General features: G+C 42.3%; 1 protein-coding gene and 1 long non-coding RNA gene across 4 annotated transcripts; one reads left to right on the top strand and one right to left on the bottom strand.

The window, feature by feature from the left end:
* Positions 1-9,896: 9,896 nt before the first annotated feature.
* Positions 9,897-13,622, bottom strand: LOC120673631 (26S proteasome non-ATPase regulatory subunit 14 homolog). Its single transcript, XM_039954575.1, has 6 exons — positions 13,386-13,622; positions 13,097-13,274; positions 11,452-11,533; positions 10,728-10,904; positions 10,475-10,642; positions 9,897-10,361 (listed from the first exon to the last, which is right to left on the bottom strand). Exons 1-6 carry the CDS (start codon positions 13,510-13,512, stop codon positions 10,170-10,172), a joined length of 924 nt encoding a protein of 307 aa, XP_039810509.1. The 5' UTR covers positions 13,513-13,622; the 3' UTR covers positions 9,897-10,169.
* Positions 13,623-14,601: 979 nt separating this feature from the next.
* Positions 14,602-17,906, top strand: LOC120673630. 3 transcript variants are annotated; one of them, XR_005674708.1, is made up of 3 exons: positions 14,602-14,904; positions 15,255-15,412; positions 17,213-17,906. It is a non-coding gene; the product is annotated as an uncharacterized LOC120673630 (long non-coding RNA). The 3 variants fall into 3 exon arrangements; XR_005674707.1 differs by lacking the exon at positions 17,213-17,906 and adding an exon at positions 15,497-15,648 and having other exon boundaries at positions 14,612-14,904; XR_005674706.1 differs by lacking the exon at positions 17,213-17,906 and having other exon boundaries at positions 14,603-14,904; positions 15,255-15,648.
* Positions 17,907-19,767: the final 1,861 nt, after the last annotated feature.

Genomic DNA, 19,767 nt, shown 5'->3' with positions numbered 1-19,767 from the left:
TATACCCGGTGGATCTTTCACGGTGAAGCCCATCGTATGAGGGATGAGGTCGTGAGGCAATGCATCAATGAATGTGATGCTGCTGGTGGGATTGGAGACATGTTAGACGACTATGAGGAGTCACATTTCGGTGAAGGACCGCAGGAGGAGGAGCCAGAGGCAAGCACAAAGGCGTTTTACGAGATGTTGGAGGCGGCACAGAAACCTCTTCACGGCCAAACAAAGGTTTCTCAGCTGGACAGCATTGGACGCCTTATGGCCTTAAAGTCCTAGTTTGGCCTGAGCCGAGACGCCTTTGATAGTATGTTGACCGTTTTTGGGAGCATGCTTCCGGAAGATCACATTCTGGCCAAGACAATGTATCAGGCGACGAAAATCCTTAGTGCACTGAAGATGCCATATGAGCAGATACATTCTTGTCCTAATGGGTGCATCTTATTTAGGAAAGAGCACGAGGCTGAAACTTACTGTCCAAAATGCAAAGCCTCAAGATTCCTGGAGGTGGATGCTGGTGACGGTCAGCCTAAGAGGCAGCTCACGATTCCTGTGAAAATCGTACGTTACCTTCCGTTCATTCAGAGGATCCAAAGACTCTATATGACCGAGGAAACCGCGAAACTGATGACATGGCACGAAAAGGTGTTCGATACAACCCAGATAAGATGGTGCATCCCTCCGACGGTGAGTCATGGACTCATTTTGATGAGATTCATCATGAGAAAGCTAAAGAAGCTCGTAATGGACGTGTTGCGCTGGCAACCGATGGGTTCAATCCTTATGGTATGATGGCCGCATCGTACTCATGTTGGCCCGTGTTCGTTATTCCCTTGAATCTCCCCCCCCCCCCGGCGTTCTCTTTCAACGACAAACCATATTTGTGTCGTTGATTATTCCTGAGCACCCAGGGAATAAAATGAGTGTTTACATGGAGCCTCTAATCGATGAGTTGATCAAAGCATGGGAGGAGGGGGTGTGGACGTACGACCGAGCGACAAAGACAAACTTCAGAATGTATGTGTGGTACCACTACTCTCTGCATGACCTCCCAGCGTATGGCATTTTTCTGCTGGTGGTGTACTCATGGAAAGTTCCCATGCCCAACATGCAAGGCAACTCTGCAGTTCATTTGGTTGAGAAAGGGGGGCAAGTATTCGTCGTTTGACAAACATCGACAATTCCTTCCTACTGACCATCCATTTAGAAGAGACATTAAGAACTTCACGAAAGGTGTCGTAGTTACACAATCTGCACCACAGATGCTGACGGGTGCCGTGCTTCATGCTCAGATAGATGCTCTCCAGGTCAATGATGCAGGTGGTTTTGTGGGATATGGCGAAGAATATTTCTGGACTCAGGTCTCTGGCTTGTGGAGGCTTCCCTATATTAATGATCTCCTCCTTCCACACAATATTGATGCCATGCACACTGAAAAGAATTGGGGTGAGACTCTTTTTGGAACTGTCATGTACATTCCTGATAAGACGAAGGACAACGTCAAGGCTCAAGTGGATCTGGCAACATTGTGCGATAGACCAAGATACGAAATGAAGACTCCGAGACCAGGGAGACAATGGAGGAAGACTCCGGCGGATTTCGTCCTAACGAGGCCCCAAAAAAAGGAAGCACTAGAGTGGATCCAAAAGTTACAATTTCTAGATGAGTATGCAGCAAATCTGAGGAGGGGAGTTAATTTGACTACGATGCGAATCAACGGGCTGAAGAGTCATGACTACCACATATGGATTGAGCGGCTTCTTCCTGTGATGGTTCGAGGCTATCTCCCTGATAATATATGGCGAGTGTTGGTAGAGTCGAGCAATTTCTTCTGCCAGCTGTGTGCTAAGGAGTTATCTCGGGTCATCATTTCGGACATGGAAAAAGTGGCCCCTGTGTTGCTATGTAAGCTGGAGAACATCTTTCCACCCGCCTTCTTCAATCCGATGCAGCATTTGCTTCTACATCTTCCGTACAAGGCACGGATGGGGGGGCCTGTGCAGTACCGTTGGTGCTATCCAATTGAGAGATGTCAGAAGGTCCTTCGAACGAAATGCAAAAATAAATGTAAAATTGAAGCTTCTATTGCAGAGTCATATATTCTGGAGGAGGTGTCAAACATCACAACCAAATACTATGGTGACATTCTTCCCGGCGTGCATAATCCACCCCCTCGTTACAATGCTGGCGATAATGAATCGAGTCTCAGCATCTTCCGAGGACAACTTGGAAGTGCAAGTGATGCGAGGTACAAGACCTTGAACGAGTGGCGCCGTATCATGCTATACGTGTTGACCAACCTTTCCGAGGTGGAGCCGTATATTGCGTAAGTACTCAACATTGTGCCCAATTCATGAGTTTCCGTTTCACAAGTTTCCACTACTTAGCATCCAACCCCCTTTGTCATTTTTGATACAGGGAATTTCAACAACTATTTTGGTGTCGCTCAAGGGCTCCAACCCCGATGGAAATGGAGAGTCTTCTTAAAAATGGACTTTCAACAATTATTTTTGATACTTGTGATGTGATGGACTTGTATTCGGACTCTATCTATGTGATGGACTTTCAGACTCATTTTATGTGATGTGATGGACATTATCTTGTATTATTTGTATCGATGCTATTGTCGCAATTGACAATTATATATTTGTCGTTATAACTGCCTGTAATAACCCCTGCATTTATATATATATTTGTTGTATTTGTATCGAAAAACAGAGAAAAAAGAAGCAAAAAAAAAATAGGCCACTTTGCCGAGTGTTTAAGCCAATACACTCGGCAAAGTGGCCTTCCACAGGACATCACGACAGTACTTTGCCGAGTGCTAAAACCCTGGCACTCGGCAAAGTTTCAAACGTTTGCCGAGTGCCAGGATCCAGCACTCGGCAAAGTGGCCACGTGGCGCCACCCTGGGCCGGCACTTTGCCGAGTGTCAGACGCCGACACTCGGCAAAGTTTGAAACTTTGCTGAGTGTCCGCCGTTAGGCACTCGGCAAAGTGCCGGCCCAGGGTGGCGCCACGTGGCTGCTTTGCAGAGTGCCAAGGCTCTCGGCAAAGTCTTTGCCGAGTGCCCGAAATCCGACACTCGGTAAAGATCCCTTTGTCGTGGGAGACTTTGCCGAGTGGCGTTTGCCGAGTGTAACACTCGGCAAAGAGTTTGCCGAGTGCAAACTGGCCTTTGCTGAGTGTAACCGGCACTTGGCAAAGCCAGTGAATCCGGTAGTGTATGCTTGGTCGCAACAAGAGAACTTAGGCGCTAAGCTTCCTACCATGCATATATATACAAACATATCTTTAGGGTTATGGAACCCTAATCGCCATTACAATTTACAAATAGATGAACCATGTCCGTTAGTTCTTTTCAGTATAGGTGTCCGTCTTCGTGCATATACAAAGAGTAAAAAAGTTTAGAAAAATTCCAAATCTAGTAGGATTTCCAAACATAATATGGATTTGCGCTTATATCTGGGTTGGTCGTTAAATATATTATCATAATACAATATGCTGCCTTGCTCAATTTTTTTCTGAATATATTACTGTAGTAAATAGTGTTGTGATTCTCAGAATTTGTTTCCTGCAGTTTGTATGACTTTGCACGGCATGCCAAATTCTGTAATAAACCAAAGGTTAAAGAATTGGCTGAAAAATTGAAGAATGGCCGATAGATTATGATTTATGAACTACAACCTCTGAATGTTTCAAATTTGTAAGGCCGTTTCTCTTTGTTTTCTCACACTTTTTTTATACCCTAACATATGTATGGTTTTGCAGTTTCTAATGCCATGATACAATCTACAAACTTTATGCTAGTTTAGCTCAACCATAAGAACAAATAAAGACTTACCTAGCTAGATTGACTCAAAAGCTACTTCGGATTGGTGTAAAGACACGTCATACAAGAAGTATATATGTGTGTGCAATCCTAAATAATATTACCCAAAGTATTTTAGTGACATAAGCGAACTTGACCCTTTGACCCTAAGATGGGTTGAGAATATTTTTGCATGTCTAGCTAAATGTACGGATGTTATCGCAGAGAACAATTAGGGATAACTTAATTTGAATCACCATAAAATAAATATCTATGATTTTATAAAACAATAGTTGATAGTTAATTTTGACACATGTATTTCACCATAAAATAAAGTACTAATATATATTATTTTATAAAATAATAGTTGATAGTTAATCTTGACACATGTATTTAATTGGCTACCTCGTTCTATGATACATGTCGGTGGGAATAGTGTTGAAGGCACGCCACTCTGTAAATTGAATATGATACTTTGTTCTAAGGTCATATATATGATTTCCATGACATAATACTTCCCATCACATATGAAATATATATCATATATACCAAACTTAGCAAAATATGGCCAAACATTGTGGTAGAGTTTCGTGATCAATGTATTGTCATCCGAAGTGAATGCATATTGGAAACTATTTCATGCAAACGTTAAATAATACCTTAGCCACATCACAAGCAAGATATAAAATGTACTTGCTTGGGTTTGGATACCAAGGTGTACCTTAGTGTATTTATTGCTCGTGCTTATAACTATTATTTGAAAGTTGATTTTTGTGGGTTATTTTGCTAAGATCAACAACATGTTGCCCATGCTTAGTGTATTGCATTGAACATATTTTTTTCGCTCGTACAAATGCACAGGCATAAACTTTGTATGAGTTACAAATATTTAAGATATGCAAATTACATACTCTCTCAATGGAGAAACATAGGCATTTTTTGTTTGTATTAATAAGTCAAACATTTTTAGCTTTGAATATTAATTAAGCAAAAAAGATTTGCAATATAAAAATAATGTTACTAGATTCATCATAGCTCTTTCTGCTTGTAATATTTTATTTTTATACATATTTACTGATCAAAATAGCATATTGGAGACTGCTTCGATGCCCTAAAATGCTTACATTTGTGGATGGGGGGAGTATGCATGTCTAATGTTTGCCCTTTAGTTCAAAACTACCCTCACTATATCCTTTGGAAAAAGTGCCAAATAGTTGATGGATGCATGGTTGCTTAGGTTAGGTGCAGCCCACTTGAAGAAAGACATGCAGGCGATAATAAGTTAGTAGTTAATGATGATGATGATACTAATGAAGGTGAAGAAGGCAACGATGGATTAAAATTGCCTAGACGTAGTTTTAGATAAACAATGCATAGAAGTTATAGAATAGCATATATTTTGAAGATAATGGAATCATATGTTAAAATATGTATTTTGAACTTGGGGAGAATAGTCTTTCATGCATTTTACTAATCTATCCAAAATTATTAATTCCAGACCTTAATGTAGATTAGGCAATATATGCACTCATGTGAGAAGTTTGAACTTTGATTTTTGTGCACTGTGATCTAGATACCATCGATCAAACGTGCCACAGATCTGATGGCACGTGCATGCATTTACACATTGAGATTTGAAATTTTCTAGTACTATTTATCAAAAATGAGATGCTTCTAGCTTGCTGATGCACATGAATCGGATAGATGTACCAGTTTTCTTAATCATTCATTGGTTTCTTAATGAACCCTATTGTATATACAATAATGTGTGCACCACCTTGTCTGTCCAGCATGTGCCTATTGTATAAATGGTTTACCTTCTCCGTCCAACTTGTGCTACATACCACGCATCCATTTATCCCATTACGCGTCTTGAAGTAGAGTCCTTCTCATCTATGGTCCGATCATCTTTCGTGCTACTCCCTTCGGTCAACTTTATATGATGTTTCTCGACCAGACGAAGTGTCGTGGCCTCACGGCTCGCTGAGTCCAGCACGCTAATGTTGCCACCCAAGTTTTCCCCATCGGAGTCCCCGCCATCGTCGCTGGACGGGGCCGCCATGGCGAAAGGGAGTCGGGTCTCTCATGAGCCGAGGTCCTCATATTGCTTTATTACTCTTTTCTCTATAGATTTGCTTAAATTTAGACTACTTCATATATTTCAGGACAAAGGGAGTAAGATTTATTCGCTAATCCCATGACACGTGAGTCATTAGATGGCAAATGAGGCAATTAGCTTGGCGGCAAGCAAAGTTTTAGCTAAAAAGTTCCCAGAATGTCCTGCCCATTAGACGGGAGCCCCCATCCTAATAAGTCCCATTGAGCTTTGTCTTTTGTAATTTTCATACGCATTACCGCTGTGAGCGTGTGTTGTGAGCCCGCTACAGAATAATTGCAACTCAGTTTGGTGCATTTGTACTTCTATTTTTAGTGCGCCAGGGATGGATATTTTGCTGAATGATATACTCCTACCATATTTGCATGCCATAGAAGTGCCTCTCGCGTGATGTCTCATACACAAGTCTCTAGTTGCGAAAATAGATTGTTCAATGCAGAGGTGGAGTAAATTGTATCAACTTTAGAAGATATATTATGTAATCAATTATTTCCATGAATTTTTTGTTGTACTGGCTACTAGTGGCTTCTTGTAGGTAGGAAGTTAAATGGAAAATATTTGTATTTAGATGGAATCTCTATATCTTAAATATTTACTTTAGGAAGCTAAAGAATTCATCTATAAGTATGGGAAATATTTTTAAATATAGTATGACATATATACATTTGTCACACCAGGTTTATGAGGGAAACCGAATGCATTCTCATATGTGCGCCAGGATCAGTTTACACACATACGATAGACAATAAAGCGAATATCATAACAATATCATAACGAAAGAGAGTATTAAAGACTTTATTACATAACCGAATGTCTTAATCTTAAGCGAATAAATAGCGTCTCAGAGTAACAGCGAAATCTTCAAGCACAGGCAGTCGACTGGGAGACATACGCCTAGTAATCTTCAGTCTTCTAGATACTCCGGGCAATCGTTATGTTGGTCTGAACAGCGTTATGCAAGGGTGATTACACTTATGGTTGGTACTCAACAAGTGGCAAAGAAACAACTATATATTACATGCATGGCTGAAACAAAGAATAGCTAACATGGTTTAACTGCGACGAGCACTTTTAATGGATCAAGTTTTATTAAACAAGCATTAACTAGGTGTAAGTTTATACCATTAACCCATAAATAAACATATAAAGTAACCATAATCAACATCATAAATAAAGCATCGATTTAGATCATCTTCAAGTTTAATTATCATGTGAGGGTCCAAGCCGGTCTTGACCGTGAGCACGGCTAACCAGTTAGTTTTAACTCTGCAGATGTTGTACACTTTCCCCACAATTCGCGTAAAAGTCCCGAAGAACTTTGAACCCAACCACGCATGTGTTGATCAGACACAATACCACACTTCCGAGGTATGGTTGCATAGGGACACTACGAGGCCTTTACAAAGATTCCCTAACAAATGACAGCCCGCTAAGGTTTCAAGTCAAAGCAGAGCATAACCCTCCCTAATGGTCAGCTCCTTAGCAAAGGCCGCTGCCCCAAGAGGACCGGGCTATACCCCATCGATGCATCCCCTCTTGCCCTTTCGGTAAGACCGTCACAAGCTAGAGTTTCTAATTAACCAGCCAGGACCAGAGCCATGTAGTATTGTGGTTGTACTGTTTTCCTGGGTGGTTCTCCATGTTCCAATTAAATCATATGATCTTACTTAACAACATTAACCATAGAACATGAAGTAACATGTGTAACATTTGTATCAAGTATTCTCTAACCATGATCTATGTATAAGCAACTAGCAATACTACACAACTTAATTAAAGTACCTGGGTTGATCAAGGCATGGATAAACAATCTAGGTAAAATCCTTAATTGGGTTCCCATCATATTATAGACACATGCATATAATAAAGTAAATGTGAATAATTATGAATTATTTGGGACCAAAGTATGATCAAGGGGCCACTTGACTTCCTCGAACTGCTGCTGCTAACCAGCGTCTTCAAATTCTTGCTCTTGCTGACCCTCGAACATCGCGTCGTCTACGCATCACACGAGCACATACAAGCAAACAAATGCAACAAATAAGAAATAGTACACCAAACAGTATAAACAGTACAAAACGAGGGTATAAAACTATTCTACACATTGCAAGGATCGCGTGAGCACAAGATTCGTCGAAAACGGATTTTAAACGATGAAGTTATGGCTAAAACAAGGTCCTAAGGGCTTATTTTTGAAAAACAGAAAGAAACCGAGGACCTAGATGTAATTTTGTATAAAAACTTAGGGGCTAGGGTGTAAAAAGAACTCCTAGGATGGCAGGTTAGATTTTAGAAAAGACCAGGGGCTAAAACATAAATAAAAGGACTCTTTTGGAAATATTTTCCTACTGGCTTGGACCATGGGTTGATTTATAAAAACTTAAGGGGCTTTTTTGCAAAAAGGCCAAGGTTGACCGGTACCTGGGTTTTGACTTGGGTTTTAGATCTAATCTAGGCCGTTGGATCTAGATCTAGCGGCGGCAGTGATTTGGGTGGAGCGAGTGGCGGCGTGAAGTCGCCGGCGGCGAGGCTGGGCGTTGGCTGCTCGCCGGCATACCGCGTAAACGCGATTTCCGGCCCCGATTCAACTCGGGTGTGGGTCGGGGAGCGAGTATGCGAGGCCGCGAACTCGTTTAGGGGCTTGGACAGGATGCGGAGGCGGCGGTGAGCTCGCGCGGCGGCGAGGCGACTCGGTGGAGCTCCGGTGAGCAAATCCGCGCGCGGGAGAGAAAGAGAGAGAGAGGGGGGGGGGCAACGGTCTTCAAGTCTTCTCACCACCCGGCGAAGCTTCTGCGGCGGTCGTGAGCGGCGGAGCGACAGCGGAACGACGACGCGATGGCGGAGCTCGAGCTTCCGAGCTATGGCGGCGCGAGCTAGGGTTTACATCCTTTGAAATGTACATAAATTACTCACTCAGCTATTATAAAACCACATAAAGTAGCTCTTAAAAATGCATCTAGATTATCTACATCTACATTATAATATCCCAAATTACTCTTAAATATGCTTCTAAATTACCCACTTCTAGTATTTTTAATATAGAAAAAAGGTAAAATAGGCTTTTGTGTCCCTCAAACTTTACCCCGAGGATCAAGTTTGTCCATCAACTTTTTAACTTAGCAAATCTAGTCCCTTATCTTTTATTTTTTTTATCAAACTCGTCCTTATCCTGATGTGTCTCTATATTAGCATGAGAATAATGCGAAATATCCCTTTTACAACTGCCTTCTTCCTACCCTCCTTATCACCACATAGTTTACTTGGACCTCTAGTTCCCCAGTCAATGGAGTAACTTGAGCCACTGATTTTTATAACTTAAATTCTAGTATTGAAATTTTAAATTAGATAATCTAATTATGAATTCTAGCACTTTGCAGAGGTACACCGGTACAAGGGTGGGTTTGATCCAAAATGAATGTTGAGGAATTAGATTGGCCGATTTAATAGTTTAGGGATGAACTTGACCCACGGGGCAAATTTGAAGGACTAAATACATATTTTACCTAGAAAAATTAACTCAAGGTTTACATGCAAGATTTGTGTCGCCATAAAGACCTGGTGTCCATGAGAAGGGGAGGACGAAAGAACTGACCTGCCCTGTGTCGCCATAAAGACCTTGTGTCCATGTGAAGGGGAAACGAAAGAACTGACCTCCCGAAAGATCAGAAACCGTAGGACCCTAGTTCAGTAGTTTGTATAAGCTGCAAGTCAGTCGGCGTGTAGCCTGGAGGTGCAAATCGATTTGTGCGGATTATATTAATCTGTGTTGTCTTACGGCCGGCGGTAAGTAATATCCAAGGTGGATCGACGTGGCGATGTGTATGTTAGCTATATGTTGGGTCTTTATCCCGTATCAATAATCAGCGTCGAATTGAGTTGCTTGCGAGATCACCAAGTTCTTGTAGTCGGCAAATCATAAGCTAGAACATGAGAAACCTGGTCAGTCCATCTAGTATCAAACTGGAACAAGCCATCTGCCACAGCCCACACCACAGGTCATAATCCCATTATATAGGTCTCCCAAGAACAATGACATCCTACTTGATACATCAGCTTAAACATAATTAGAATAGCCTAAAGCTTTGATAGAAAAAAAAAGCAAGAAGTTTAACAACAGCATGCTACAGAACAATGCATTCATAAACAAACAATAGAACCAAAATGTATCTGGCGTCATGCTCATTCATGTGTCAGGGGCTTCAATAAAATGGGTATGTGTAGATTGTTTGGAGCAACAATAGCTGTAGGCTAAAAGACAACCGTGTCAAGCATGGTTCCTAGGGTCTGAACTATGTTTGACGACATCAAATTCGACACATGCTCTTCCAAATGCTTCTTTGCATCCTGCCGACCCACATTCGCTATGGCAAGTTTCTCAGGTGGCAACTCATCCTCCTCTTGCACTGCCTTGTTGTACTTGATGGCTAGGTTCAGCATTTCCTGGACGAGAGGCGACATTGTGGATAATAAGTAACCAAAAAAATTATAATCACGTCTGAAGCACCAACAGAAGAAAATGTCTCCATACAACTGATGGAAGCTGCTTTACACACCTGGACAGTCTGCTCGTTGGTTTTCGAGTGTGTGTCAAACCTCTTCAAAATTAGTCCATCAGTCCATTTCTTTTTGTGCAAGTTCAACAACATTTTCTCCTCAAGCTCGTTTTTCCTGTAATTGATTGCAATTGAGTAGTAGTGTCTGTTCAGCCCATGGATAAGAGCCTGAAAAAAAACACAAATGTGATCAAATTATTTATAAGAAAGGAACAAATCAAATTCATAATAACCCTATATTGTTTATATTTACCTGGATAGATGGCTTATTTAGGTGCCCAACATTTGATGTCGTCTGCCGTGGCTCCTGGCCAAGCATCATGGTCTGAGGATTAATGAGGCGGAATGCATCAATAACCACCTTCCCCTTCACGCTCTGGATGGGATCTATCACAACAGCAACAGCCCTGGGATTCAAAGCTTCAAAACTCTGCACATTTATATGGAAAATTTTAGGCACTGAGTACTTTGGTGCGAGTGAAATTGCAAAGTGTTCAGCACTATGCAAACTTATCATATCATTGCCTATGAATTCCTATCTCCAGATCATGGAGATGGAATAAGATATAAACAAAGTATGCAAGAAGTACAAAAGGTAGTTAATAGAAGAAAAACTCGAGTTGAGATCACATTAGCCCATGCCCCAGTTTTTCCTTTTAAAAAAAATGTATAGCACACAGAGAATGCTACTTAGTGACAACAGGGTCCTGTGACAACTTTCGAAGAGATATGGAACCTTCACAATGAAAGTAGTGAAATTGAACGATAAGAAAATAAAAGCAAAAGAAAAGCTACTACCTCCTCCAGTTGATCAATTAGTTTATTATATCTATATTTAGTCAAGAACACAATCTATCAGTATTTAATGAAATGGCATAAAGTTGAGTGGGACTACAGCAGTTATCTCATTTTGAGTATAAGCGAAAAGCCCCCCCGCACTCCCCGCTGCATAGGAGAAAAGTGGCATATGCATAGACCTGTTGAGTATTGATATCAACTCCAGAGAGCCAGCAACCGAAGCCAGGATGTGAGTGATACCAGCCTACAACCATTTCTGGTCTGTAAAAGGTAAAAAGAAAATGTCAACATAATTGTTTCCTACAGAACAAAAAGCAACAATATTGAGTAAATTGACCAGAGAAAACAAAAAGCAAGATATGGCCAGCATTGTCATTCAAAATTTATGATATATAAGATGTTGGACCTATATGGCTCTATGTGCGACAACACCCTCCCCCAGTTTGCGTAATTAAAAAGTTAGGTGTGCAATTGATGTATCAAGAAAGTCGGTGAGAAATTTAGCTGGTTATAATAATTCTAAAACTCAAGCAGGTTACAACATAACAGACTTTCCATTTAAAAGTTACAAAGTAAGCCATGGGTGAGATGCCAACTTCCAAAAATTATTAGCAAATAACTTCCTTTAGGCCCATATGTGCAAGCAACTTTGAATGAACAAAAAGATCTGTTATGTTTACACAGTATTTTTCTGATTATTTCATAAATCTATCTATGCATCTTAACAACATATGGGGAAAAAAACTAAATGTCTGACCACAAATAATGTGTACCAAGAAAAGCACTGCAGGGGTATAAATTTTAACAAAATTATGAAACACATTAACACAATGGCTAAATCCATTCAGGCCATTGCAATTTCAGTTAATTAATCCCTAACAAACGCACAGCTGAAGGCTGCAAAATAAATTCATGTTGCACATAGAAGCAACATTGTGTATTTCATAACCCATTAACTCTAGTGAAGCTCTGGGGTGAAGATTTTGAAGGATTATGATCAGATAAAAAATCGAATTCTACAACGCAACTATCTCTGAATCATTTATTCAGAAGCAATTTTCAGTTAACCAATCCTTAACAAACGCACAGCTGAAGGCTGCAAAATGAATTCATGTTGCACATAGAAGCAACAGTGTATATTTCATAACCCATTAACTCTAGTGAAGCTCTGGGGTGAAGATTTTGAAGGATTATGGTCAGATAAAAAATTGAATTCTACAACGCTAACTATCTCTGAATCATTTATTCAGAAGGTCAATCACGATTGAAACCATAGAATTTGTAGGCATCATCATTGTTAAATAGCCTGGTAGGATGAGCTTGTAATGAACAAAATTACATGGTTAAACAAGACATCAAGATATATACATCATCTACACTATATTTACATCAGAAACAAATGATTTCAGTAAGTTTGTACGAGTATTCCCATTGTGCTAAGCAACAATCAAAGTAAAATCATTTCTTATTATCAAAAAAGTAAAATCATTCATTTTGGGCCTATTTAGTATGAGGATTTACTGCTGCCTAAAGAATTCCGTAACTTGTACTTGCCAAACAACTATGAATAATGGCACTGCCCATGCCAATTGTTATCCAGAAAATTTTCCTACCCCCCTTATAATCCTTATAAGGAGCTGCAATACAGGTGATACTTTCAAAACAATTAATGCACTACCAGCAAAACAACCTCACATTAATCCAGATAGACGCATATCTGAACCTTGGTGCAGTCCAAGAGCATGGTCCTACCCAATTTTATCGACTAATTTAAGCAAATCATACACTGCGGATCCATTTAGAAAATCATCAGGAGTGCCGTACCTGCCGGTCTGCTTGAGCATGTCAAGCATGTTCGTCTGGAAGACGTGGTCAACGGCCTCGACGCTGACCCCAGTCCCGCTCTGCGGCATGGCGAAGACGTCGACGACCCTGACGGTGTAGTCGTCGACAAACTCGCCGAGCATGAGACCCATGACCTCCATGGGCACGCCCGCCCTCCCTGCGACCGGAACCCCGCGTCAGGCACCAGAGGGGGGGGGGGCGGTACGGAGACGAATCTTAACCCTAGGCAGCAGGGAGGTTGGGGGTAGGAGGGAGGAGGCCCACGCACCGTGCTTGAGCATCTTGAGGAGCGCGAGGGAGGAGATGTAGACCTGCTCGGAGGAGTCGAGCAGCGGCGAGTCCGTCGGCGGCGGCCCCATCCCGGAGGCGCCGAAGATCCGCTGCAGCCGCTCCATCGCCGGTTCCGCCGCCGCCTCGACTCGCCTCGCTCTGCGCTCTCTCTTCGGCTGGGTTCGTTCGCTCGATCTGCTAGCGACTAGTGAGAAAATCTACGGGTTCTCTTGCGGTCGCGGCCGCCGCTTTTAATTTCTTTCTTCGACCGCACGGCTTGTGCCCGGGACCGGATCGGCGCGGCTGGGCCAGTTTAGGGGTCGGGTGGGCTGGATTCAATTGGAAGCAGATAATCCGGGCTGCCCTACAATTTGGGGTTTGGGCTCACATTTGCCCGGCCGCGGAACAAGAAGCCTTTGTGGGCCGTTTTTACTTTTGTCTCTCGTTTGTTTTGGGCTGGGCTCACTACTAGGCAATATATATGGGTGCTGACCCTGCCCATGAAAGAAAGAATTCGACAGTGCCCATACAGTTGTTACTTATTTTGTATAGCAGCTGAGGATGACCAAATGAAATATTCAATTGAACCAAATGAAATATTCAATTGAATTGTATGTCATATAAGTACATGGCTTGCCCAAGTGGTTCGTTATTCAAAATGTTAGAGCACATGCTAATCGTGCAGCGGCACTCCAGCCTGTTAACATAGCAGTACTGCTTATTATGACAGTAGCGCTTGCAGACCGCTTCTGTATTCAGGCCTTGTCTCTTTATCGCCGTCGTCTGCACATGTAACCACCCACAATCCAGTTTGTTAGCCAGTTTGTTAGCGCACACGGCATAAATCAAACACGCATGACTGCTCTGATGAGACGATGAATTTGAAGTCTGAATATTATTGCAGCGTAGCACAGCAGTAGTGCTACACGCATTCCTACCGGCGCAGGTGGACGTGGTGAGCACAGAGGACACGATCACCGCGAGAGCAACAAAAGCCGCAGCATCCATCCATCTGGTAGCGAACGAGCTTATTGTACTGTTATTCAACAGATGAACAGTAGTGCGATTCATTTGCTGACTGCTAGTGATGAAGGGTACCATTATAGAACGAAGCAGGTAATGTTAGCTCAGTCAACCAATTAATCGTAGCACTATTGTATCATATAGTCATTTTTTTATATAAGCAGCTGGTGACGTCCTACCTAACCAGTTAATCCTATGTACTATGTTATCCTAACCACTCCATTTTTTATTTTCAACAAAATCATCATCTTATTGGGGCCAGGCTAGTAAGTCAACACACATTGTTTCGTTCTGGTTTCTTGTCGCATCTTCGGTTGGGGAGGAAGGGGTTGATCCTCTCCTCTCCTCTCCTCTCCTTCTCTAAGCCGTGCCACCAAGTTAAGAATCGACCAGCTCGATCACCGTCGGCATCCATCTCCTGTGCTCCTTTGTATGCAGTGTTTTGCGTGATCACGGAGTTTATATCTTTCATCCCTTCATCAGGCCCTCTCAAGGTCGGTCTTCCTTTAATTTAACTCCATCCGGTTCATTGATTTCTCCTTAGTTTTAGGAAGTAAAAAGGTATGTACATGGCAGCTAGTGTGGTTATGCTCCATGCTCACTGGTAGCTTCAGGATAGCCAATTATAAACCCAATCACTCTATACTAAATACTCAGATCAAAACGTTTACACCAAGCACGCAGTTGATGTTGCTCTACATATTTCGCCACTTCTTTTTAGAATTACCTGATTATCTCTACAAGTTGTGTAGTCTGCTTTCTTTACATTAGAATAATGTCACTTATTAACCGATCTTTTTTTTGTTGAAAGAATTTACCTCGTATATATGATTTTCTTATGTAGTATATTTAGGTAACAAAAATGGAGATGGAGAACGGGCTACAACATCAAACTTCGACACCAAAGAAAATGAAGCTTGGGTATCTAAGAAGAAGCACGGAACAATTCTCTGATACACTATTAATTGACAGGGGTGGATCGGATTTGGAGCAGTTTACATGGTATGCCATTCTTTACACATTTTGAGACACTTATTACAACAAATGTGCAAGACGAAATAAATCTTTATCGCGAGAATGAAACAGGGCAAGAAAGACAATGAAGAACTTGTTGCAGCGAAGAAGCTTGATAATATAGCAGTAAGGGGAATGGATGATAAGCAGTTCTTGAATGAGTTTATACATGTTATGGACATTTCTCATCCTAATATAGTAAGGCTCGAAGGCTATTGTTACCATGTAGATGGGGAAGTAATTAAACACGAAGGAAACCAAGTTTTAGTGGATAACGTGTCCAGCTTGACGTAACATCCAACCTCGCGGACAGTCCACTCGGGAGCGGCGGACGATCCGCCCAGGCAACACCCAGATATTTATCGGGATGTAGGACCCGCCTATCATTTCATTCTTTTTCCTCCTCACGACGACCAGAGACGAGCGGAGCTCATTCGCTCGCGCCGTCGTTGCCTCCTTCCGTCGAACTCCCTCCTCCGGCCACCATACCTCGATTCCTTGCGCGAGCATCTTCCCCAACACCTCCTCCACCTTCCCCGACCCCTAGCCCAGCTTCTCCCGGCCGGAATTGCCCCTGCCACCGCCGGTCATCATTGGAGCCCGCTTGAAGCTTTGCTCCACCGTCGATCCGCTTCTCCGTTCATCCTCCGCCCGAACCAACCGTGGGAAGGGATCCGTGATGAGTCACTTGAGCTCCCGGGCCTTTTCCCCCTCCTATTGTGCGTTGTCGGCGCCGGAGAACCGCTGCCATCGCCGCCGCCGCGCTTGCTGCCGCCTGTCGCGCGGTGTCAAAAGAGATGAACTGCGGACGGTCCGCCTAGGAGGGCCGGACAGTCCGCAGGTCAGGTTAAAAGTTGTCCAGAGACGTTGTTGTCTCTGATGGTTTCGCAGAATTGAACTGCGGACGGTCTGTTATTGGAGAGCGGAGAGTCCGCAGTGGAGTCGAGATTTGTCCAGAGACGATGTTGTCTCTGGTGAGTTTCGTAGGATTGAACTGCGGACGATCCGCTATTGGAGGGCGGACAGTCCGCCGTAGAGTCTAGGATTTTGTCCAGAGATGTTGTCGTCTCTGGTGGATTGATAGAGTGAACTGCGGACGGTCCGCCAAGGTGGGCCGGACGGTCCGTAGTAGGGTTTAAAATTTGTCCAGAGGCGTCGTTGCCTCTGGTGGTTTTGCAGAGTTAAACTGCGGACAGTTCGTTGTTTGAGAGCGGACAGTCCGCCATATAGATTTGGGATTTGTCCAAAGAGGTAGTTGGTTCTGGTGGGTCTGCAGAGTTGTACTGCGGACGGCCCGCCACTTGGGCGCGGACAGTCCGCAGGGCACTCCAGTTGAAGTGGGGCGGTTCTGTAGTTCGAGGCGGGGAGGGGAATGGTTGGCTCGTATCGTCCGACGGGGCAAATGCGCGTTGTGTTGGTTATGTCCACCTTGCAAGGTTAAAACGAATCGATTCTCCGTGTCTCACGGATATGAGGGCCTCGACCTCTTTGTCGCCTCGTAGATTAAGAATTAGAAATGTTAGTGATAAATGATGGAACTATTTTTAATCATTATTGTAATGGTCCAACATGATTGTTGTAGATATGCCAACATTAGATGAGAGTCTTTCTATATAGAACATGTGGCTAAAACATTGAAAGTAAGGATTCAACTATAGGTGCTTTTCTGCAAAACAACCCGCTAGCCAGAAAGCCGTGCATGTCTAGTTTGGGGCTATGTATACCCCTGGTCGGGTAAGCCTTGCTGAGTATTAGTATACTCAGGGTTTGTTGCCACCATTATTTCAGGACACCCGGACGTTGACTTCTTTCCCTGCTGCGTTAAGTTCATCTGTCGGGACGCAGCGGGATGGGAGGTTGTGGAGCCCGATGCCTAGTTAGGGGACTGCAAATGTAGGCCTTTTAATTTGACGGTTCCGTCACAGTTGATCTGCTCCGAGTATATGCCTAATGGAAACCTCGAGAAGTACCTTAGTAAAGGTATGACAGTGCTGTGTGCTGACAAGTAGTCTTCGTCCTTTATCTTCTTATTTCGTCTTGTTTTGATGTCTACATTTTTTTATGTCTGTGTGCACTATAATTGTTTTGTTATTGTTTTACCAAGAGTAGCATGGCATTGTGGAAAATAAAGCTGGAATGCCAATTTCCATGTATCAACGTAAAGGAGCTGAATCAAACTCTATGCATTCCACTGATCACTCCAAAGAAAAATCTGGCGTATTAGACTGGAATGAGCGCTACAAGATAATTGTGGGTATTTGCAAGGGTTTACGTCATCTTCATGAGGGTCGAGGCAGTGCACGCACATATTCTTCCTTTGGATCTAAAACCTGCCAATGTATTGCTGGATAACGACATGACACCCAAGATTGCAGACTTTGGCCAGTCAAGGCTGTTCGGTGAAGGACAAACTCACACTGCAAATGTAGTAGGGACACTGAGAGAAAAAAACTCTTAAGATATCTATTTCTCTAATTTTCTCTATTACACCGCATTATGTTTGTATTCCGTCCATTTCATATTATAGTGCATTCTAGCCTCATCAAAATGTCCAAATTGCAGTGCATTCTAGCCACCGAATGAACATTGTACCTTACTAGAATTCTGGGCCATAACTCAATAATTCTTTTTACCAACACATATAATCCAAGCTATGAGATTGAGCAACAAGACCCGGAGGCCACCCGCTTGTTCACACAATCCAAGTCATGTATTTTTCCTTCGTGTGTGCGGTTTCCAAGCTTCAAATCCATGACCTCTCCCGTCACCTGATAATACCATCCCACCTATACAGGAGACTTACATTACTTTTGGCTTTTATGTTGTCTAAAATTTTGATTAGCGAAATCTTCAATTATAGAATTTATCTCCATCTGAGTCTGTAATTCTAAAAAGTTATAAAATTTCTGAACCTTATCTATGCTGGCTCATAGTAGGAGCAGGCATGGATGACCTATATGTGCGGGCTTTAATTATATTGACATGGATGAATGTTTTTCTAGAAGTGACATCGGCTCCATTTGTTTCAGCTTTTTGCCGATTTTGAAGGCTCGATTTTGAGAAATCCGAAAGTCAGATGACTCCCAGAATCCAGAATCGAGACTCCATAATCAGCTGGATTCTCGATTGTAAGAGTCATCTGACTTTTAGATTTCCCAAATCGAGCCTTTAAAATCAGCCATAAGGTGAAACAAATAGGGCCATCAAATTGCAACTTAGGCACTCATACTATCATGCAGTGGATACATGGCACCCGAGTACATCCATAGAGGCAAGTTCACAAAAGGGACATACATATACAGTCTGGGCGTCATGATAATGGAGATAGTAGCGGGAGGAAAGAAATACCCTGAAGATGATCCTCTGCAATTTAACGAGGCTGTAAGGCTTCACAATTGAAGTCTCGTCTGATGGATTAACCATTTTACCTTATGTGTATTTTATTTCACTCTTTCCATAAATGCAATAATAGGTACATGTATAATGGAAGAGAAGGTTGGAGGCAACATTGAGAAGGGAAAAATACGAACAAGTAGAAAAATGCATCGAAATAGCGCTGAAGTGCATTTAGGAAGATCCGGAGAAAAAACCCGACATAAACCAAATAATCAAGATTCTTGGTATAAGTGAAGATATGAATCATCGTCCAGTTGGAATTGAGGAGCACCGGTTAGCTTGTTCTTATTCCCGTGTCTTTTGCTATGTATATGTTTTGTGTTGTTTATTCTTTTTTCGCTTTGCTTTCCAAAAATTGAGCACCGAAGAATTACAGCACCAATCGAACTTCACTTGAAAACTAGATAGCAAAACATCAGCACATGGCATTTTGTTATGTTATTCCCTTTTTACTTATTCTATTATTGCTTTTCTTAATTTTTCATAGTGCCGTAAACACCAACTCCGGTGAGGAGGAGGAAGAAGAAGTAGGAGGAGGAGTTGGAATCTTGGAAAAATATCTATACTATAAAAGTTGAAACAATTAAAACTCTTTCTCACCAAGATTAGGCCTATCGTACCCCTCACGGAGGTCCCACTTGTTAGGCCAAAAGGTTTGACGAAAGGGAGGGGGAGATTGATTTCGTCAATGTTTTCCACCAAAATTATATTACTTTCTACACCAGTAATTTCCTATACCCACATCTTGCACCCACATATTACTTATTTTAGCACACACATACTTTCCTTTGCATATTCATTGACCCATCAGCAATTTCCTATACCCACATCTTGTACCAACATATTACTTTCCTTTGCATATTCATTGACCCATAATTTACGTTATTTTTTTCTTTTGGAAGGATAACAATTGACATCATTGTTTATGGAAGAAAAAGAAAGACGTG

This window comes from Panicum virgatum, chromosome 5N (assembly GCF_016808335.1).
Source record: "Panicum virgatum strain AP13 chromosome 5N, P.virgatum_v5, whole genome shotgun sequence".
NCBI lineage: Eukaryota > Viridiplantae > Streptophyta > Magnoliopsida > Poales > Poaceae > Panicum > Panicum virgatum.
The sequence above is the reverse complement of the archived record's forward strand: the minus strand, read 5'-3'. Positions and strand labels throughout refer to the sequence as shown.